The sequence below is a fragment of the Platalea leucorodia genome (assembly GCF_965183815.1).
Source record: "Platalea leucorodia genome assembly, chromosome: 5".
NCBI classification, from domain to species: Eukaryota; Metazoa; Chordata; class Aves; order Pelecaniformes; family Threskiornithidae; genus Platalea; species Platalea leucorodia.
In genome coordinates this window covers 37,453,640-37,474,624 of record NC_138827.1, presented here as the reverse complement: position 1 = coordinate 37,474,624, position 20,985 = coordinate 37,453,640, and the positions used below count along the sequence as shown (strand labels likewise).

General features: G+C 38.6%; 1 protein-coding gene across 1 annotated transcript in view; it reads left to right on the top strand.

Moving 5' to 3' along the window:
- Nucleotides 1–20,985, top strand: part of COL24A1 (collagen type XXIV alpha 1 chain) — a gene marked incomplete at both ends in the record, with an annotated part of 153,677 nt that overhangs the window by 19,890 nt on the left and 112,802 nt on the right. Inside the window, 5 exons of the mRNA XM_082311754.1 lie at nt 4,546–4,599; nt 7,956–8,009; nt 11,394–11,447; nt 13,590–13,643; nt 20,598–20,642. Of these exons, the coding sequence (XP_082167880.1) occupies nt 4,546–4,599; nt 7,956–8,009; nt 11,394–11,447; nt 13,590–13,643; nt 20,598–20,642 (261 nt within the window). The remainder of the gene's footprint in view (nt 1–4,545; nt 4,600–7,955; nt 8,010–11,393; nt 11,448–13,589; nt 13,644–20,597; nt 20,643–20,985) is intronic.

Below are 20,985 nucleotides of genomic sequence, written 5' to 3'. Positions count from 1 at the left end.
GCTCTAGGGCATTGGGAAAGAGAAGCATGTGGGTTTTTTATCACTTCCAGTGAAATGCAAATGAAGCAAGAAGAAAAAATAGGTGGGTGTTCATGTTTGGTAGGATCCTTGTTGCTCAATAATTAAACTGATATCTGTATGAAGTAACATGCTTTAAAAAGGTAGACGAAGCATGCTAGGAGTAGGTAGCAGAATTCTGAGTGACAGAATCAGAATTCCAGATGGTCTGGAATTGATGGGACGAAACTTAGTGCAATAGTACAGAAATTAAAAGTACAAACAGAGGATGGGGGAGTGATTGGTTAGGCAGTCAGGTGAAGGTGATAGAGTGATGTTACAGTGCACTAGAGAATAAATGCATCTTATCACTGTGATGCTTGATACATTACTGGGAGTGGTGAGTATCAGAGACAGGCTATTTTTCTGCTGGTTTGGGTATGCTGAGGCTGCAGTTTGGAGAAGCGTCCTCAGTTTTGGATGATGAGCTTTATAAAGAATATAGACAGACTGGAAGGATTGCAGAAGTTTGCAGTGACGGTCGTGCAGTTATAGAAAACATGATTCTGAGTAAAGGTTAAAATTAAAGTGTGTTTAGTAATGAAAGTAAGAGACAAATGTTATAGTTCTGCAAAGGGTGAGTTAATAAAGATACTTTTTTGCCTGTTCACAGAAAGTATGGCAAGACAGAGTAGGAAATTTTAGGTGGGACATAAGGAAAACATGGCTGATCAGAGTGATACCTGCACAATGGAACAAGTGGTACTAGCAATGTTAGAAGTGGAATTTCCTTTTGTGGAGAGTTTTTTAGAAGAGGTTTGGAACCTGATGTTTCTGTTTACTTCCGTGCTGTATTTCAGGTATTTTGGTGATGATGTGCAGAAAGGTTCATGTCTTTTTTGTTTTGCTGAAGGACCACCTGCCTTAGGTATTTGATGGATCAAGTATTGAACTCATATGTTTCTTGAATTTAGTCTTTTAAAAAAGTGTTTGAGGTGAGCTGAGGTTGAGTACTTGGGGTGTAGTCAAATGCCTTTTAAAGAGAAACTTCACAGTTGTTTTGCAAGAGAAACTTCAGTGAATATGATTTAGGTATTGAATGGCAACAGGATCTGCATATGCCTGTGCAGAAGTTTTAACTACTTAATGCAGAATTTACTGCTGTGCCTCTGAAATCTTAGGGGCTTGTTATATGTAAATGAAATGCTTCCTATTACCACTGGTGTAGGGCAAGTTTGAAACACATGCATCCATACAAGGGCTTCAGTATCCTAGAAAAAGTCTGTGAAAGTTCACCATTACATTCATCGCAATGACCATTTGAAAGGTAGTGAAAATTTCTGGAAGAGTACCATCTACTTCTATTATTTCAGGATTAAGCCATGATTTTTTGGAACTTGAGCTTCTCCCCTCAATAGCTAAATGAAATTTTCACAATTCCTAAGGACAGTAAGTTGTAGTACCTTTCTTAAGGTACATAAGAGCTGTTTTGAGCAAACTGATCTTATTAAAGAAAAGAATTTTAAATTTGTATCAGTAATATTTACACAAAGTCTCTATCTTTTTGTTGGTGGTTAAAATGTCAAGTGCCAAAAAACACATTAACACTTTTAATTGCTTCAGGTTTGTTTAATTACTGTTTCCAGTAGTTGGAGGAAAACCTATTCAAACAAATGACTAATTCCTTGGTTTGAGAGATCAGCTCACTCTCAGAAGTTGACTTCTGTGGCTTACATGGATGCCTAAGAGGCTAGGCTTCCTAGCTAGTACAAAAGCAGTCATGCTGATTTGAAGTTGTAGTTTCTTTCACAGGTTAAAGAAGTACATAGGATGGAATAGCTTCTTACAACTAGTCGGAAAAGCATTTCCAGGAAGACTTAGGTGTGCTCTACTAAGTCTGCTGTCAGCAGAGATGTTGCTTGAGTTGCAGGGAGGAGTCTAAGCTGGAGATCAAGGAGTAATGTACTCTGGTTAAGGAGAGTCCTTGTTAATACTTTAATCAAACACCTGGATTGCTGGTGCTAATTGCTAATTATTGTTAACCAGAGACTTCATCTACAATGGTTGACTTCATTTTAGAAGGCCTTGAGAAAGCATTATTAATCTTTGGCCGCATAGTTCAAAATATATATTACTGCTTCTTTTAGGGGTTGCAGAGGGCTTGGTTGTGATTAGATTTTCTTTGTTTTGTGTTTTTTAGGTGAAGAGAGATAATTACTTATGAATTAGTGTAATCAAAGTGAGGGGTTTTTTTTTGTGGTTTTTTTTTTTTTTGGCAAAGGAAGCAGGGTACTATTTAAAAACTAATTAAAGTCACATAGAGAAGAATGTTCTCACTGCCCTCATTCAGTAAATCAGCATCAAAGATCAGGGATGTTAATAAATACTCACTAAGATTTCTATTAGGAAAATGGTGGGGTTTGGCTATTAATGTTATTTTTAAGGAAATGTAGAGTGTGTCTGAAATAGAGATAGAGAAGAACTTTGTACCACAAATCTCAAAAGAATGCACGCTAGCTGCAAGTATTTTACTTAATAAAAAATATAATATGTTTCCCTTTGTAGTCCCAGGATGATTTTCTAAGCAAAGTGCATCTCTTACAATTTGAGAGGAGAGATTAGAAAGCATACTAGTTCAGCAGTGGCAGGGTAGGAGCTCTCTGTGCCATTTCAGGTACCTTTTTGGACCTGGACAAGAATGCCAGGTCAAGAGGTTTTTGTGTCTGTCTACTACTTTTTTTTTTTATTATTATTAAACATGGGGTCTTCTTACTTTAGAAAAATATGAGTATGCTAGTGAGCATTTATGTAATCAGGCTGAATAGCAAACCTCCTATACTAGAAGTATGACATGTTATGGTTTGACCTAAAGACCAGGACTGTAACAGATTTGAGTCTCCTAAATTACACAGAGAGGGAAGTGCAGGGTATAGGTTTCAGCATGACTTAATGCAGCATGTATGGACATAAAAATATTCCCAACTATAAACAGGCAGTTGCACTACAATTAGATTCCTAATATTATTATGATTAATTGGAGAGGAAGATCTTTTTTTTTTTTTTTTTTTTTCCTTCCTCGGAACAACAGTGTTTTTCCCAGGATTGTCCAAACTGGCCTGTATTTTGGCCAGATGAATGTAATTGACTTGACAGTGCCTAAAGTCCATAATCAGCACTGCCTTCTCTGCCAGTGACATTATCTTTCCAAGGAAAAAGAAATATAACTTCCACAAAACTTTAGGTTTTTGAAAATGCAACTTTTGTCTTAATAAAATGATTTGTTGCTTGCTAATAAAACCCCAAAGGGTGTTTCTCTTTTTTTCCCCTTCTCTCTTCTTTTCTTTTCCTTTTTTTTCTTTTTCCTTTTTTACGAAGCCTGCAAGTTGGCCATTTCAGCCACCATACTTGCCCTTCTGATTTCCCTGGTATCCCTGCCAGCTTTCAGCAGTGGTGTTTGGTGACACTCAGTGTTTTGCCTAGGGCCCCAGCTGAGAGGCTGTGGTATATAGAGAACACAGGAGTGTGAGGAAGCCTGGGTGAAAGAGCAAGTTGAATCCCTTTCTGCTGTCATCGACTGACCTCCTTCATGAGGTCTGACTTTCTTGATGCCCATTTTTCCTTGCAGTAGGAGTACTTGGTTTCTGTTAAAGCTGGGACTCGCTGTGCTGGCATTTAGATGGGACCTGAATTCACCCTTACAAATAGCCCATGCCTCCTTAGGACTCAAGTGTGATAGATGAAATGTGATATAAATGAGTGCAGATTTTAGTCTAAAGCTCTCATTCGTATTTGAGTACAATGAAGTAGATCCTGGGGTTTTGAATGTGAACACCAATCACATACAGAAAAGGAAAGGTTTCTATGGTCAAAACAACTAGGTATACAGAGGGTGGTACACTGCCTAATATCCTTATAGTGACTAATAATCTAATTTATTTGCAAAAGATATATCTAGTTATATACTAGTATAATTTTTAAAAAATCTGCATTTTCTTTAAAGAGAATGATATTCATTATATACAAGGACAAACATGCTACCAGTTATTCTTATCAGAAGGTTTTTATAGGTAACTGAACAATCATTTGTCCACATTTGTTTTCTTCTATTTCATGTCTATCTTTTCTGTGAGATGGTATCTCATTTTTTCGCAGTTACTCCTGACTTGCTAAAATGTGTTTGGCATGCTTATTAAAATGCTTATTAAAAAGGCTTAATTATTCTCTAGTCTTTGTTTTGAAATACACTGCACTTGCTTGTTTCTAATCCTTGAACTGATCTCTTTCTCTTTTAATATGAATACACTTAAGTAAAAGTTACTGTCTAGATTGTTAGCTCCAATTCCTCTGACATAAGACACTTTCTAAACAGAAATCTGATTTGGAGCCAGATTGAAAACACACGTGCTTGTAGTTTGGGAATTGGTTTTCAAGTTGAGAAGGTCTGCATGAGCAGAAAGTCATCAGTTAGAAGAACTAGTCTGATTCAGGCTTGTGATACTGACCTTGTATCGGGTTTTAGCCTCAATTGTTTTGATTTTCTGTCACCAGGGTCCTCCAGGTCCTCCAGGTTTACCTGGTCCATCAGGAAAGAGAGGTCCTCGGGTGAGTAAAACAGCTATGTACTTCTGTAGCTCTAGGCAGGTCACCAATAATCAAACTGGAGTTTGTATAACTTTGTTTCTCTCAACTTTATTTATATGCTTGGTGATTATGAAAGTGTATGATTCTTAACATTTGGCAGATAGGTTAAAGAAAGGCAAAGCAAACAGTTGTTTTCTGCTGTGAGCCTCCAGCAGATTTAATTCTGCATATGGGCGCATACACAGAGCGTTGTTACGTTTGTACCTAGCTTTTGCTGCTCACAATATTAACTTTTAGTTTTTCCATGCTGCTCCCATCTGCTGCAATCTAAGGTCATGTTCATTTGTTTATGGAATGAGGGGGAGTGAGCAATGCATGCCACAGCCACAGAGCAGGCGGTGGATGCAAAATTAACCACTGCAAGACAGAGGGGGAAAAAAACGACTCCCAGAAATCTGGTTTAGTCTCTTGTGTTACAGCAGCTTGATAAAAGGGGTCATAGATATCTGGGTAATTTGCCCAAGAAATGAGCTACAGTAGCAAACGTTGATTTATTTTGTGTGACCGGGTGCACCCCAACATGAGCGGGGCAGCAGCCTTGCCCTGTGCCAGGGGACAGAGTACAGGCTTTGCTGCAGTGTGCAGAAACCTGTGACCCAGCTGCCAAGAGCATGGGCCACTGCAAGGACTAGTGGACGGGGCAAAAGAGGGTAAATCTGTGTTTGCACAATTGTGTTTAAAAAAAAAAAAAAAAAAAAAAAAAAAAAAAAAAATGCTTGAAGAGTCCCTGAGGTCATGGTTGATTGGGGGGGGTTTAGGGGAAGGGCAGCTGGAGGCAACAGGTTAGCATTTGTTGTGTAGACTATTTCGGTCCACGGTGTTTGGGGATGTAAGTGGTTATGGTTGGAGTGCACTCATCTAGGCAAATCGCAAGTGGGAGACAAGGGAGCAGTTTATATGAAGGCTCAGCAGACGTGTGGAGGAGTTTTGACTCAGCCTTTGAGGAACGTCTAAACAAGCTGCTGCTCAATAGTGTGTTGAACATCCTGTGCTTTGCTGGCTTTCAAAACTTGGTCTGACTGGGTAGGGAAGTGTATGGGTCAAAGGGGCCAAAAACCAAACTGATGCTTTAGAGTAGTTGGAGACAAGGGAGTATACATGTAAAAGTATAAAATTAAAAGCATTCCTTGAAATCCGTATCTTCCTGACTTCTTGGATCCTTTTTACAAATTATCCTTCTACATAAGAGCTGACAATTCTTACAACTCAGCTTTTTATGTTGCATAGTGCCTCTGTCGAGGATACATCTGGCATCAGAGGCAGGATCCCACATACCCAAGTAGATCCTCACAAGTGGGAAGTTGTTTTTGGTTCAGAGGAGGCTGCCCACGTGTTTAAAGCCATGCCTGTTTGTGAGATCTCTCTTGCTCAGTTGTTGATTGTTTGGGGTTTGTTTTCTGCAGGTCTTTTTTTACAGGTATTGAGTACTTAAGAGCACAGAGCTCTACTGTGTGAGTTTTCTGGATTAATTATTGAGTAGGACATGCTTTCTGATGTGAGGAGACAGCTTACAGTAGGGTGCATGGAAAAGTATGGAAATGACAGAGATGAATATTTGCCAGTAGTTCTGAGTTTAAAATACATATTTATATGGGCCAAGAAAGTCTATAAAACTATTTGATCAAAGAAATACAACACTGATAAATTCAAGCAAGTATAGCCAGTGAAGATACATGGTATGATAAGAGGAGGTTTTTGAGCCAAAAAGCACGTAAAACCTTGTTGATGCGAAGTTCATGTCCACATCTACCAGTCTGCCCTGTGACTTCTGTCTTCCTTCACATGAGCTGCCATTTGTGATCCTGAAATGTGACTCGAGGTGTCGAAGAGAAGCAGCAGAGTGCAGAGCCGCATTGCCCGGGCCTTCTTCAGGGTCTCTCAGGTGTGCGTCCAGACTTGATCCTGACAGAGATTCACATGGGTTGGACACTTTGGGCATGGTATCAATGCCTGATTAATGGTTAGAGATTTCCATTAAAAACTGATTTTGATCTCTGTAGTTCTATGGTAGAGAAGTCCACATCTGACAGTTAAGGTTTTCTAAGTGTCTTGGCTTTTTCTGAGTTTCTCAATAATGAAATTTCAATGATTTCAGAATTAGTCAGTGATGAGATTAAATTCCCCTGATGCTTCTCATTTCACGAGGATACTTTTGCACCTCTGTGTTGCGGTACTATGCCCCAAGATAATAACATTGCAAGCAGCAAAAGCTAGGAGCCACTTCAGCACTGCAGCTACGTTGGCACTTTCTATTTGTTTCCTTTCTCCTAAATCCCTGAGAGCGCCTCCAAAGTTGCCAGTGTGCAAATTAATCTCTCAAACAGCACATGGGTTTAACATTTCTGTGGAGTTATGTCAACGTTGTCATTAGTGAGAGGGAGCACTTAACAGATAGAGCTTTCAGTGTTACTGCAAGGTATAACCAGTAAATTCAGTCTCATGTGAGGGAAGGACAAACACTGAGTTTATCTCTTGTAAGACCACTGAATATATGAGAAAGCTGAAAAGGATTCTTATTATGTTTGGTATTTGGATTAATTGTTCAGGTGGAATTTTGGCCTTAGTGAATTCAAAAAAGCTTTGTTGCCAACTTACCAGGGATAGGTTTTCACCAGTTTGGTCCTTTAGTGTTTGGAAGATGAATAGCTGCTGACAGCCATTGCAACAAATATTTTTCCCTAATGCGCAGTTTGTCAAGGAACGAGGATTGCTGAGTGTATTGTAGGAACAGACACTTATCCTGGAAGGCGTATATAGTCCTGATAGCCTGTTCTGTTCCTGGAATGGTTTAAGTCCAACTCTTTTAGTAATAAGCCCATTTTCTACATTGGCTGTGGGAGAATCAGGTTAGTGAAGGGTTTTTATCTGTGATTTGTTTAGAGAAGGTGGAACACATTGCTTTGAGTCATCTTTTAAGTCAGTGAGAACTGATCCACTTCCTTCTCTTTGCAGTGTATAGCTGGGTACTTCAGAATGTGTTCTTTCTGATTTTATCCCGTGCCTCCAAGTTTTGTAGCTGGGGAGAAACATTGCAGTGACTTGGTGCCACATACCTGTTAAGAATTACTTGGGAACACGATAGAAACTGAGATTTTTTTTTTTTTTTTTTTTTTTAAAAAGAAAGGGAAGTACTTAACTTCACTTTTAATTTTTTAGGAAGATGTACATCTTTTATTTCTTGAGAATCCTTTGAAAATCCCAACCAGGGCTTCTAAAAGCAACAATGATGCAGTAAAATGATTCTCTGCAAACTGTTCACCCTTGTTAAGTGGAGTACTGAATAATCCCACTCTTGTTTGTTTTTTTGTTTTTTATAGGGTATTCCAGGACCACACGGTAATCCAGGTTTGCCAGGATTGCCAGGTCCAAAGGTGAGTTAATTTATCCATGTTGCTGTGTAAATACATGAACTTCTTAGTGACTTTTTGGAAGCCCCAGAACTGTTTCCTATAATAGAAGCAATTGGCCTTCTTTGGTTTACAGATGGAGACTGTTACTATAAACATATTTTAATTAAATGTAATCAATCATATTGAACATCAAAACAAAATAGCAGTTTATTCAGGGGAAAAAAAAAAAACCTCTGTGTGTGCAGAATGATAACCTGGAAACTGTTATCCATGCAAGTAGTCTGTACTTCCCAAAAGAGTTCCTGTAAATCAGCTTGGCCTCTTTGATAAACTGGAATTTAAGTGAGAATAAACATTTAATTGCTGTAACCTTTTGCCTTGTTTTTTGTTTTTGGTTTTAAAGGGGGAAGAAAAATATATTGTCATTCTCTAGAAATTCCTCTCTTTTTTTTGTCAGTGGCCAACCTTTCATATGTAAATATTCTAATATTTCAGACATTATTACTTGATTAATATGCTAGAATAATTTTCTGAAGATTTATGGATGTGATATTTAAAACCAAAGAAAAAATAGTAGACTGGAAGCTCAAATAAAACCCTTCAAACTTGTGTAACATAGGCCCTTTAAATAGATTTGACAGATTTGTGCAGTTGCAGAATGCCTTCAACTCATATTTAGTTTGAGCAATTTGATAGATACGTTAGGAAAAAACCAGCAGCAACCATGATTTGTTTTAGTGCGATTCCTAATGGCAGGAATCTGCCCTGTCATGACAGGTGTTAAAAACTGCTTGAGGACATAAAAAGAAAAAATTTAATAAAGTTTTCGGTGTCAAACACTGTAAAACCAAGTGATTCTCTTTTTTGTGTGTGTGCTTTTGTTATTATCTGGTTCTATAGGAACACTTAAATTTAGAGATTCATAATTATTTTTTACAGTATTTCTGTTAGAATATAAATTATCCTCTCAATACAAGTGTCTTCTGAAACACTTTAAATAAAAATCAGCTAGGTGCTCACCAAGTTTTGACTATGATAATCCAGTTGACCCACACTATGTAAGCTGAAACGAAACATACTTTTGTTTGATCTTAAAACATTGTAGGCGAGTTGAAACAATTTTCTGGCAGTAACTTAATGCAGAATTTTATTCTGCCTTTGAGATGCATGTGTTTTTCCCTCCTGTGCTGAAGCATCCTTCATGTACTTGCTTTTGAAGCATGGAACAACATTAGCTAATACCCTTACAGTATAGTATCCAGCGCTGGACGCGTGCTAGCAGTTCCAACCGACAGCTGACGTCCTCGGCACTTAATTCCTGATAAAGAGTTGATGGGTGTTTGTAAAGTCATTCAAAAGTATTCATGAGTTTGGCTGTATTCCTGGCTCTCTGAAAAATGGATTAGTTAAGAAAATCTAGTTTGTGGATTCTGGCACTATTCTAACTACACTGTAATGTTACATAGATTAAATAATTAAGTGCTTTATTTTATCCTCACATCTTGACCTGTGGTGAAATGTTGTTAATCCACAACTGAAGGCCATGCATAACAATGGCTGTTTGTTTTTTCAATTAAAAATAATGAGGAATTAATTATAAGGGAAAGGAAAGGCCATGGGTAAGTTATCAGAGGCCTGTGCTTTAACTAGCCAAGAGCTGATCACAATTTTATTACAACTCTTAGTTTGATATGCCTGTGTTGGAAAATGGAAGCAGAAGACAGATTGGAGTTGTTCAAGCAATATAATTATTTACCTTCCAAAAGGTGAATCAGCTGGAAAATACTCGGATAACTCCTGCCATGCTGAGGAATGGTGTTCTCTCTGACCTGACACATCGGTTTAACACAACAGATTCATTGTGCGAATTCATTGTCCAGGCTTTATTTAGTATTCAACAGGGTTAGTTTCTCAAGCGGCCTCACACGTACAAATCTCAACCGCAGAGGGAAGGATAACGCCTGATCTGCAGTACCGTACGCAAGAGGAGGATCAGGCCCTGTAGCATTTCAGATAGGAGCCATGGGCGTTACGGGTCTGAAATGGCTGACCGTCGGCAAGCCTGGCGCTGCTTGTCTTCTGAGCAGCCAGTGTTGCCCCTGAGAGCAGGATTGTGCTGGCAACGGCTAAACAGCTGTTTTTCCCAACTTTAGCTCTCTTTCAACGGAGGGCACGTATAATCTTTAATCTAGAGCTGCTGTGGGATAACTTTAATAGTAACGTTTATTTCCTTGGCGACATAAAATGTATTTTTGAGCGAGAAGAGTAGATCTTGATACTTGTGAGTAACACCCAGTTTTACTCTACAGCTTTGAAATCAAGAGCACTGTTGCAGCCTGTGCCATTTATATAAACAGATCAATGAAGTGTTACGGTGCCTTTTGCATGCAGCTTTTAGTTGAATTAGACTGAGGGGTTCGCCATTTCCTCCTCAGTTACCCTATTTTCAGTTATTAGTGCATGAATGTGGTTTCAGCCTATGGCTCTGGGAACCCCCCAGGTGACTGCTCGGTCAGCGTGAAGCACTTCACCCAGGGCTGCCTCACGAGGTACCATTTTGCTGGTGACTCCCGTTTTAAGGGCAGCGACTTTGACTAAGAGGGCTGCGGGTTTGCTGTGGTGGCAGAGCTGCCTGTGGCCAACAGCTCTGCAGGGCCAGCTGCCAGCCCCGGCTGATCCCGGCCCAGCCCTGGCTCCCGGCCCAGGCAGGCCCTAGGCCTCTGTGGCGTGTCGGCCTGCAGCGCCTGGCGCTTTGTGTGGCGGCGAGCTCTGGCAGCGGGGATTTGAAATAGGAGACCTGAGTGTGGCTGCGTCTTTCCCCTCTCCGCGGCCGGGTCTTGTACGCAGACAGTAACTTCTGGCCAGGAATGATGAGCTGTCTCATCTGCTAGGAAGTAACTCGTAATTGAACAGAGGCCTGTGTGTTTACAGCTCCGTCCTTCCCAGCCGCGGTGTCTGCGCTGCATGGGGCAGGTACTGAGCGTGAGGAAGCCTGGACAAGATTATAATCAATGGAGTAATACAGCCTGATAATCTTGCACAGTGTTTGGGGAATAGGTGGTGTCCTGAAGTGGTGGAGACATGGGGAGAGCATTTCAGCTGGGGTGTCTGCTGTAATCCTGCTTGGATTTACCCATAAAATCTTCTTATCAAATGTTTTGTGACGTTCTGAAATTTGGAAAATGTAAATCTCATTTCAATGTGAACTCACACTATTACATTTTGTCATAGTTCTTTACTGAAAAAGTTATGATCTGTAATCATAATCAAATCTGTAATAACAAGTGAATTTTATATGAACGTTCCCTCTCCTCTTCCTATAACAGTGAAAATATTTGTTTCCACATATATTATTAAAAACTCTCTTCCCTGATGAACTTAATGAACTTAATTTCTCTGCAACAGGGCCCTAAAGGAGACCCCGGATTCTCTCCAGGACAGGCAAAACGTGGCGAAAAGGTAATATTTTCTTAATTATAGAAAAATGTTTTGTCTGTCCCATTCTTTTGCTGAAGTCTTGTTTAGTATTCAGACAAGTTATAACAGCACAGTGCTTTGTATTTACTGTGACGCTGGTGTATTTTGACACTTAATTGTGTGAGACTGTCCAGTGCAGACACAGGTGATGTAATGAACCAAAGACAAATAAAAAAATTATGTTGAAAGCTGAAACTTAAATGGTATATTCAGTTTCATTTATAAAAATAAAATTAAAAAAAATAAAAGGAAAATACCTTTAGAACAATGAAATTGAATTCTGTTCACACTGATATAACAAAGTAGATTCTAGTTTTCTTTAGTACCTTGTGTTACCACAGAAAGTTGTGTAAGACAGACAAAATTTGATGATGACAAGTGCACACAGTATTGCATGTTGTGTTGTATTTAACCACTTTTTTTTAACAGACTGTTGATGCTAAGATTTGTCCTTTCACTTCAGAGGCTTTTCTTGCTAGTTCCTCCTAAGCTGCTTTAGCCGAACTAGCAGTTGCTTTCTCTGCCCAAAATATTTGAGTATAAATATTTAAAATGGTTCTTCACAGAAATTGTGGGCTTGAAAGCTTGTGATTATTTCATTTTTAGATTGCAAATCTACTGACTATGTATGAAACTTTAAAATCAATGTGATAATGCTAAAAATATAGTTGCATGTTTGCATTCTAATGTGTTAGCCTACTCTATATCTTTTAGAATATCTTTTATTTACGCTAAGTTTTATTATAAGCATTTGCTAGTAGTTCAATTGTGGAACATCTGTGCTAAGTAGAAAACACTGTAGGAGTCCAGGACCACTCTCTGTAATGAAGCAAGCATTAGCAAATAACTATTGTTTAGTAGCTGCTGATGTGTACATAAAATAACATTTTTTTGTAATGCGTTCATTCTGTCAGACCCTGAAATTCACAAACATATATTTTCAATGTTAAAAGGCTGCTGAGTAAAATTCAGAAATGTGCCTGTTGATGCACTGATAAGAAATTGAAGTGCAGCTTTTGTAGAAATAGCAACATTATTTTAACCTAACCAGCTTTTGCTTTTGGCAATCTAATCGTAGTGTTGTGAGCTATATGAGTCTACCTGAAAATTAAGGCATATTCTTTGGCATAAGCCCAAGCTGCCACAGAACAGTCTAAAGCCCACCAATGTGTATGTATGACCTCCAACTAAATACACATATAATGAATCTATAATCCAAAAATATGGGATTGATATGTATTTTTATAGTTCTCACTATTTTGGGTTCTTAATTTTTCACCCAAGTCAAATTTGCTCACCCTAAGTAATGAACTTAAATTTACTTTGATGCAAACTCACTTCCAGGATCTGTTAGTTGACTTTGAATTTGGGCACTAATCCTGAAAGAGTGAGTCTCTTCACTGTCAGTCCTCAGCAAGGAAAAAAGAACTGGAACAACATTCCTTCCTCCCCCAACTGCAACAACCATAAGAAAATGCACCTTCTTCCAGCTCCCTAGCATTTGAGATGCTCTAATTCTCATTCACGTATGCCATCATGTAGTTGCGAGGTGGAAAGAACTCGAATGAGAATAGCTATATGCCACCATAACACTTTCGTCTATATGCATCTTTCATGTTGTCTTTTATATGGATTAGATCTACGCCGTGTCTTATGCAGCACGTACCATAATGGTGTCCTGATTCCTGGTTGAGGATTGTTGGCATAACAGTAACACAAACAATAAACAGTAATAGTCAAATATATATATATTACTTGAGGTGAAACCACTCACTTCTGAGGGAAGGATCACCTCAAGAATTACATAGCTTCTTCACTCCCATTTATGTTGGCTAAAAGTAAATGTTGTGAGGTTGTGAACTAAGTTTGTTCCAGCCATGATTTGGTCATGTTGTATGATGCAGGAGCATGCCCATTGCACCAGGTGCCTGCAGTTGAGGAACTGTTGCCTTTTCAATCTTCTTCCTCTAAAAAAAGAAAAATCTATGCCTGATAAACCAACATTAGCTACTTCTTCATACCAAATGTCCAAGAATGCAGAGAAGATATGAAGTTCTACACGTTTATAGCTCTGTGTCATGTTCCAGTGAAACATAGTGATTCCGGATTTTTTTTGTTGTACAGGGTGATCCAGGCCCCATAGGCTTTCCAGGCCCACCTGGGATCAAAGGCCAGAAGGTAAGATTCTGTTGCCATTTTCATGTAACCTTCCCTGGCTCACATCCGCGGCTGTCAGGTGGATGTCTGGTGGTCAAGAGGTGATAGAAGGGCTTTAGGTGTGCTGTTGGTACTGTGACTGTCTACTGTGTCAGGCTCCAGGGCCTGCAAAACCTTTCCTTGCAACTAAATCAAGTGATATCATGGCAACAGAATGTAAATTGCAGCTGCTTAGGTTTGTGTCCTTCAAAAGGCATGGCGTGACCCTGCTCAAACAGAATAGGTACTAAGGAAGATAGGCTTGCCTGCAAGATACAGTCATTTTTAAATCAATTGTATTCAATTTTTAGTAATATTTTTTTCATTTCTTTTTCTATACTGTGTATTTTGTCATATAGAAAAAGCTCCATGGGATCATGGGCTCAGTATTTCTGCACTGAATTATTTGCTTTTTTTCCCAAACGTGTGCCAGTATTGCTGAAATAGAACTCAGGTGGAATAAGTTCCAATTCTGGATGCTACATAACGAGATATTTTTTAATATGAGAAATGTCAGGTGCCACACACTGCATTTAAGAAATATATCCAAATTATGGCAGTCCTATGTATACAGTAAAGCATAAAGCAGATAGGTAGTTTGGGGAAGGGAATGTGAAGGATGTCAATAGAGGAAATGAGACAACCTTAAGAAAATGAGCACAGAAGACTGAGGGAGTGAATATAGTTTATGTGGAAGGAGAGGTCACCTGACATAAATCCAGTAGGCTACTCTGATTAGTCAGATGGTGACAAACTGGTGAGGTGGCAAAAATCGGCAAGAAAGCTGGGGGGAAAGTCCTATTAAATGCTGTCTTTGTGGAAGATAGTTCGGTGTTGCAAGTGCAATAGAAAAACAGGGAGAACAGATATCACAGCAGAATTTTGAAGTAGTATGTAACACTAAAGGCAGCTGTAAAGTGCCTATCAAAAGGATGGAATGAATTGTTAGAAAGGTATTTTTGGCCTTAATTTTTGACATATAGAGAGGGGATAGTAATTAAATGCTTGCCTGCTATTGAAACTAAAGAAAAATGACATTGCAACAAAATTTATATTCAGTATTACGTTTTAAGATGGCTTCATTCAACATTGTCTTGATCTTAAAGTGTATGATAATTTTTTTTTTTCTTAAAAAGTCGAGTCATTCATTGAGCAAAACATAGTAAAAATGTGACCAGAAAAGGAAGGTGTCACTGAATTAGCACCAGGAGGAGCGTGGAAATTTATTTTGCCAAACATGTGGCCCACAGTTCTATGAACTGAGAAAATGCGTAGCTGTGACAAGAATTTGCATCCCCTCTCGTGAGAGTTAACTTACAAGCCTGGACACTGATAACTTTTGTCACCACTGATCTTGGGCCACCTTGAGATTCCCCAAGTATTGTGCTTTCTTATTTCATCAGGTTTACAGTTTTGCTCTGAAAACAAAGTAGGTTTTGTTTTAAAGCTTTTTAGATGGGAAGCAGCTGTCACTGGTTCTGGATTATGAGACTGACATTTGGGGGCAAGGAAATTAAAATCTTATGGCCATCATGCTCTCTTCCTGCCACAAGAATTCACTCCTTATCTGAGGGTTAGACTCTTGGAGAATCGTGCTCACTTGATCACTGGAAATTTTACTCTCTGTTTCCATGTTGTACGCATCAGATGCTAACTAGAAGCATGTTTAACATAACTTCTGCCTGACCCAGACTGTAAGAATACCAGCTTTTGAACAACACTATACCTGTAAACAGTTAAAAGTATATCATGCTTAATTTTTTTTAATGACAAGCTCACAATTTATTGTGTTTTAAATAATTTATTTTAGTTATTGCTTTTCAGTATACATAAATAGGTAAACATACTGTTAGCTCATTGTGATCTCAGAAATTATTTTCAAAGGAATGTGAGCACAAGTAGCTGTGAAGTAAACCAGCTACAAGAAAAAACTGCAGAAAAATCAAGTACCTCCATTTTTGTTTTGTACCCCAATATTACTGGGGAATTGCTATAATATTGAATAAATAACATATTTCCAGGTAAAAAGGGAGATAAAAAAAAATCCTACATATGAGTTAATGATGTCCCAAATTCTACTTGATTTTGACAGTCAGCTTGTGTTAACTGAGTTGTTTCTAAACAGTGAGATATTTGATAGCGAATAAAAACTCTAATGTTCTTCCAGATATTTTTAATAGTGTAATACGAATCTATGTTCATTTCATGGCAATTACTTTTTGTCATATTGACTTCTTCAGTGTTTTCCCGAGAGACCTAGAAATTTGAGGTTTTTTCTTTATGGAATTCATCATCCATTTCCCTTTAACTGGAGCGGTGGCCTTGGAGAGTGGCAGCAGAGGGTGTGCTGCAATGCCTGCTGCCCTCCACTGGGCGTGATCGCCCCACTCCAGCGTGGCTATGGAGGAAACTGTGTTTAACAAGTTTTCTAACCAGAATTTGCCTGCTTCTGAACTTCCTGTGCAACGTCATTTGGTGCTTACACAAAAACATGTGTTGTGAAAGTTTGAGGCAAGCGTGCATATTGTTTTCACTTTTTTTGAGAAGAATGACTTTGAGAAGCCATATTCCATGTGCTTCTGGTTCTATTTCTCTGAATATCTGAGATCATGTTGAGAGAGTTACTCGGAAAGATTCATTTTACACCCCCACCCCCCACCCCAAAAAAAAAAATTGTTTTGAAGCCCTCAATGCAGTAGAAAAGCACTAGTAAACTACTGTTTTGGATTAGAACTATAAAATGATGTGTTTCTTTTTATAAAGCCGAGAATCTACATTTTTTTTAATGAGATAGTAACGCAAACGTATGTTAATAATCAGGACTCTGGGAACAGATTATTGTGATTGACTGTATTTTTCATTACATGCCATGTGTCAGAGTATGTGTCCCTGTGGTTGCATATAAAATATGACATATTTCTCGTGCCTGTAACACACACTATAAAAAGCCAAGCTTTCCTTGGGTTAGGGCTCCAAATTTGTTCTAGCATAAGAGCAGAAACTTGCATGTTTATGAAGTGTTTAGAGGACTGTTTCCTTCAGGCATCTTTTGAAGCAGAGAAGTAATGGTGGGAGATGAGGGTTAGTTTGAGGAGAGTGCTGTTTCCAGAGCAGTTGCACAGATCTCGTATCTGGAGCTGTCTTGACAGGGCCATCTTTAAATCAGCACTCAAAACTTTCCTTATATCAGTCCAGAGACCTCACAGAGCGGAAGCCCCCTCCTTTCCCCTCTCCCAAACAAGGGCCTACTTCACCGTACAGACGAGTACTCACCTCTGCTGGCCAGAGTACTGGGGGATAGATTGTCAGCCAAAGGACAGTACTCCTGGGCATTAACTTGCCTGGGATCATGCCAACACATTAGAATGACTGCAGTGCCTGTGTGGTTGCAGGTACTTTACAATGACATTGGAAAAGATTTTTAAAAAGATTGGCAACAATTTGGGGGCTAACTTTATTCCCTAATATACGTGTAACAGTAAATCACAGGTATCTGGATCTATAAAATCCTGATAAAATTCACATACTAAAGGATAATAGGGTAAGACATGTTGAAGGAAAAACCTTGGTTGCAACCTGAGAAGGGCTCTATATTTCCTTTTGGCTTTACTTTTGTATCCTGTAAAGGGTAAGGCAGATAAATAAATTTCAAAGCAGTACCTGCGGTGATGTCAACATTATGCTACCAAGTGTCTCCTACTGCTTCTCCTAGAGAGTGCGATTTTTCTTGAGTAGGAGGAAACTTCAACTGTGTGAGAGAAATTCTTCTACCGAATTAGACAGTGAAAAGGTCCGTCTTCTATATGTACACTTTTTTTTTAAGGGGTATTTCTATTTATTAGGATATTCTGGCTAAGAGATGGTAGATGAAATCTTAGTTGTGTTAATAAACATCAGCAAACAAGATAGAATGGAGCTATGAAGGAAAAAAAAACCAAAGCATTTGCTGATGAAGAAGTTTTTCAAAACTGGGTGCCATGTGGTGACAACGTGAAGCTGATAACTAAGCATTGCAGAGGCTCCTGGGACAGTGCATGGAAATCTGTTTATATGCTAGACTTACCCCATGTCTGGAAATTTTTTTTTCCGGCACTTTTCAAAGACTTGTATCTCTCTGTAGCTGATGGTTGTAGCACTAGGTATAACACTTCACCTACTAATTTTTAGATGTTACAGAAACTTCTTGGCTCTCTAGCAAATTTGCCAGTGTTGTGCCAGATGTATTTTAATAACAAATGCGTAAAAATTCTAATAAAACACAATGGGCACCAGTAAGATGGAAAGACTTGGCTTGAACAGTCCTTTCTGTTATGATTTAACATCTATATTTTGCTATATACAGATTTCACTCAGTCTGGGTCCCACTGTGCTAGGCATATGGTAGAAGTCAGACGCTTAAACTTGCTATGAAGTCTTTTCTGAGTCGTACTAGTTGGCGGTAAAGATTTTTCTCTCACGCAGACCAAAGTATTCTTGCGACTTGCTGGTTTTTTGTAATGTGCTTGAAGTCTGTATTGCTGTAATTGGAAGCTTCAAACCTTTCTCTTCCACATTGAGCTTTTAAATCAGAGCATTAATCTTCATTAGAAATGGGGACGTATTTCATTTTGCAAACCAGTTCATATGAACTTGTATTCTTCTTGTTTACTTTCATCTTAGCTCAGAGCAAACTGGGTCTTATTTATATGGGTATGCTCAAGAATATGAACCCAAACTTATAAAAAACTAAGAATTTTAAGAGCATTAGCTAAGTCACAGGAAAGGAAACCCCTATGTGAAAACTCTCTTTTTGGAATGATATTAATTTTAGCGTGTTTCAGCTTCATTCCCAACCAGCACTAAATGAGTTAGAATGAATTAAGGCCGTGTTAATTCTGAATAACAATATGGGCATACTACTCTAAAATATGAGGTCAGAGCAGTTTTCCTCTGGCAGAAGTAAGATGCTGTTATGTAGAAACATGCACACCAGTAATTAGTCCTTCTTCTTCATCTCACAGTTCCTTGTGTACCTTCTTTTGAGACTGTCCATGCAGGTGTTAATCAGCTAAACTCACCCACTTTGAAACTAAATTGTGATAAACTTCTCTTTGAATGTGTCTGTGTATAGCAGCATTTGCTTTCCTTTTCTCCTTGCATACAAACTACTGAGAGATTTCTTCTAGCAACACCTACTTTAGTTGATCATTTTAGCACAGAGAGAGGATAAAATTCTGAAATGGATAAAACTCATGAAATACTGAGTGGGCTGGGACTGTAAAAACCTATATGGCTTTCTGAGGCACATTTTGAAAGCTAAAGATGAGTTACTGGCTTATGCTGGCATCTTTAGTTCTACTTTAGCAATTCAATAAAAAATTTGGTTTTAGGCATGCATTAATATAGTAAATTGGGATATTTCATATTAACTGGTTTATCCAAGATTGGCTCCTGGCTATCTGTGTTACAGTTGTTTGTTTGGTTTTTTTTTTCCCCAATAACAACGCAGACCTGCTTCCTTAGATACAAGATAACATATATAAATTATTTAGACTTAAGTTACAGGAGGGATTGAAGTGAGAATACATTATAATTCTGCAAACTGGCAATGCCCTGTGTGTGATTAGCAAAATGAAAGGACACACCTGCTGTGTCGGGTTTTGAGAAAATGAGGCCTTTGGGTTTCTTAATGAGTATATCTCTTTTAGATCAAGATTCCTCAAGCAAGCCTATAATAGCAAAATTGCAAATTTTGAAGCCTGACAGATGTCACGCTCTTCTATTATCTAAAATTATCACCAAGCAAAATCATTCCCGCTTTTAATTTTGTATATGATAATAAAATTAATTTCATGCAGAAATACTCTTGTGGTCATGCAGAAGCTTATCCAGACCTTTGGCATACCTGATCTGCTGAAATCAGTTGCAGAATTCCTTCTTATTACAGGGGGTGTTAAAGCTCTACTGACTAATAAGTATCATCATGCCGCAAGGCAGCCAGATGTTTGACATCAGCCAAGGCACTCCTGCTACTCCATCAATGCCTTTGAGGCCAATTTTATGACAGATTTCTATCCAGAATAAGGATTGGTTTGGTCTTTCAAGCTGCAGCTTTTGGAACTTGCGTATTCCCGCTACCTCTTGCAAGGGATGTGAAGACCAGACACTTGGCTTCTGCATCAATCATACAACTGTTACAGCCTCCCTTTTAGGCCAGCTTGTCTGGGTATGTTTAGTACAGTGTAAAGACATCCAAGAAGGTTCCCCTTTCAAGTGTACTGGTGCAGATGGCAGATTCCAGCTCTATTTTTAATTCTTTTTTTTCTTTAAGGGCTAGAATATGCATGAAATGGTCAATGCACAGGGAGTAAATTTTGACAGCTTCATGATTCCAGTACCACAGGGAAGATTTCTGGGATGAGGAACAGGCTATTCTCCTTACTGAGATAAATTCCATAATATAAGGGCTGAAATTTGTTCTATGTTAATTTTATAGAGATATCGTGTGTCCTGGAAGGTCTGTCTTTCTTGAGAGTGTCCTAGAATAGTATGGGATGACCTTCTACTTATACCCTTCCTCTGAAATGCCTTGTTCAGAAAGGGCATAGTGACAAGGATTTGGAATTGGGAAATGCACTGTACCAAATCCAGTTCTGCAGTTTCAGCAAGAACTGGGGACAGCATCCCATGTACGCATTTGTTTAAAAGAGTACAAGTCTGAAACTGTCTTTAAGCATGCTGATATCTTGGAATTGTCTAAACTGCCATGAAGATTTCTTACTCCTTTTCTCTAACTCGGCTTTCATATGAGCTCTTAAATGTAAACCACATTAATGCTGCAGGCAAACAAGTTTGGATAATTTGTTTTCTTGATAAAAAGGGAGATTGGAGTAGGCAAAAAAGGTCCATTTTGTGTGTTTAACTGTATTTATCACATATCTGTGTCTCTACCTGCAGGGTCTTAAGGGTTATCTGGGACTGCAAGGGCCACGGGGTGAGCAGGTAAGTAATGAAAGCACAGTACACTACACTACAGAGGAACAATTAAGGATAGAAAAATACATAATCCAATATAAGTGTTCAATATAAGCAATCTGTGTAGATTACTGACTGCTTAAGGAAATACTTGGTCGTTCTTGACCAAGAATTCAAGATTATTTAGAGGTCAGTGTGGTAAAAAATGGTCTAAATGAAATGGAAAAGACCAGCTTGTTTTTCTTCAACTACCACACTGGCTTGGCGGAGGTTGGTGTAAAATTCTTGTTAGAAGCACAGTTCAGATTCTTTCAAAACCTCTACTGATTTAATGCATTTTAAATGTCCTAGCATGTAGAAAATGAAATGG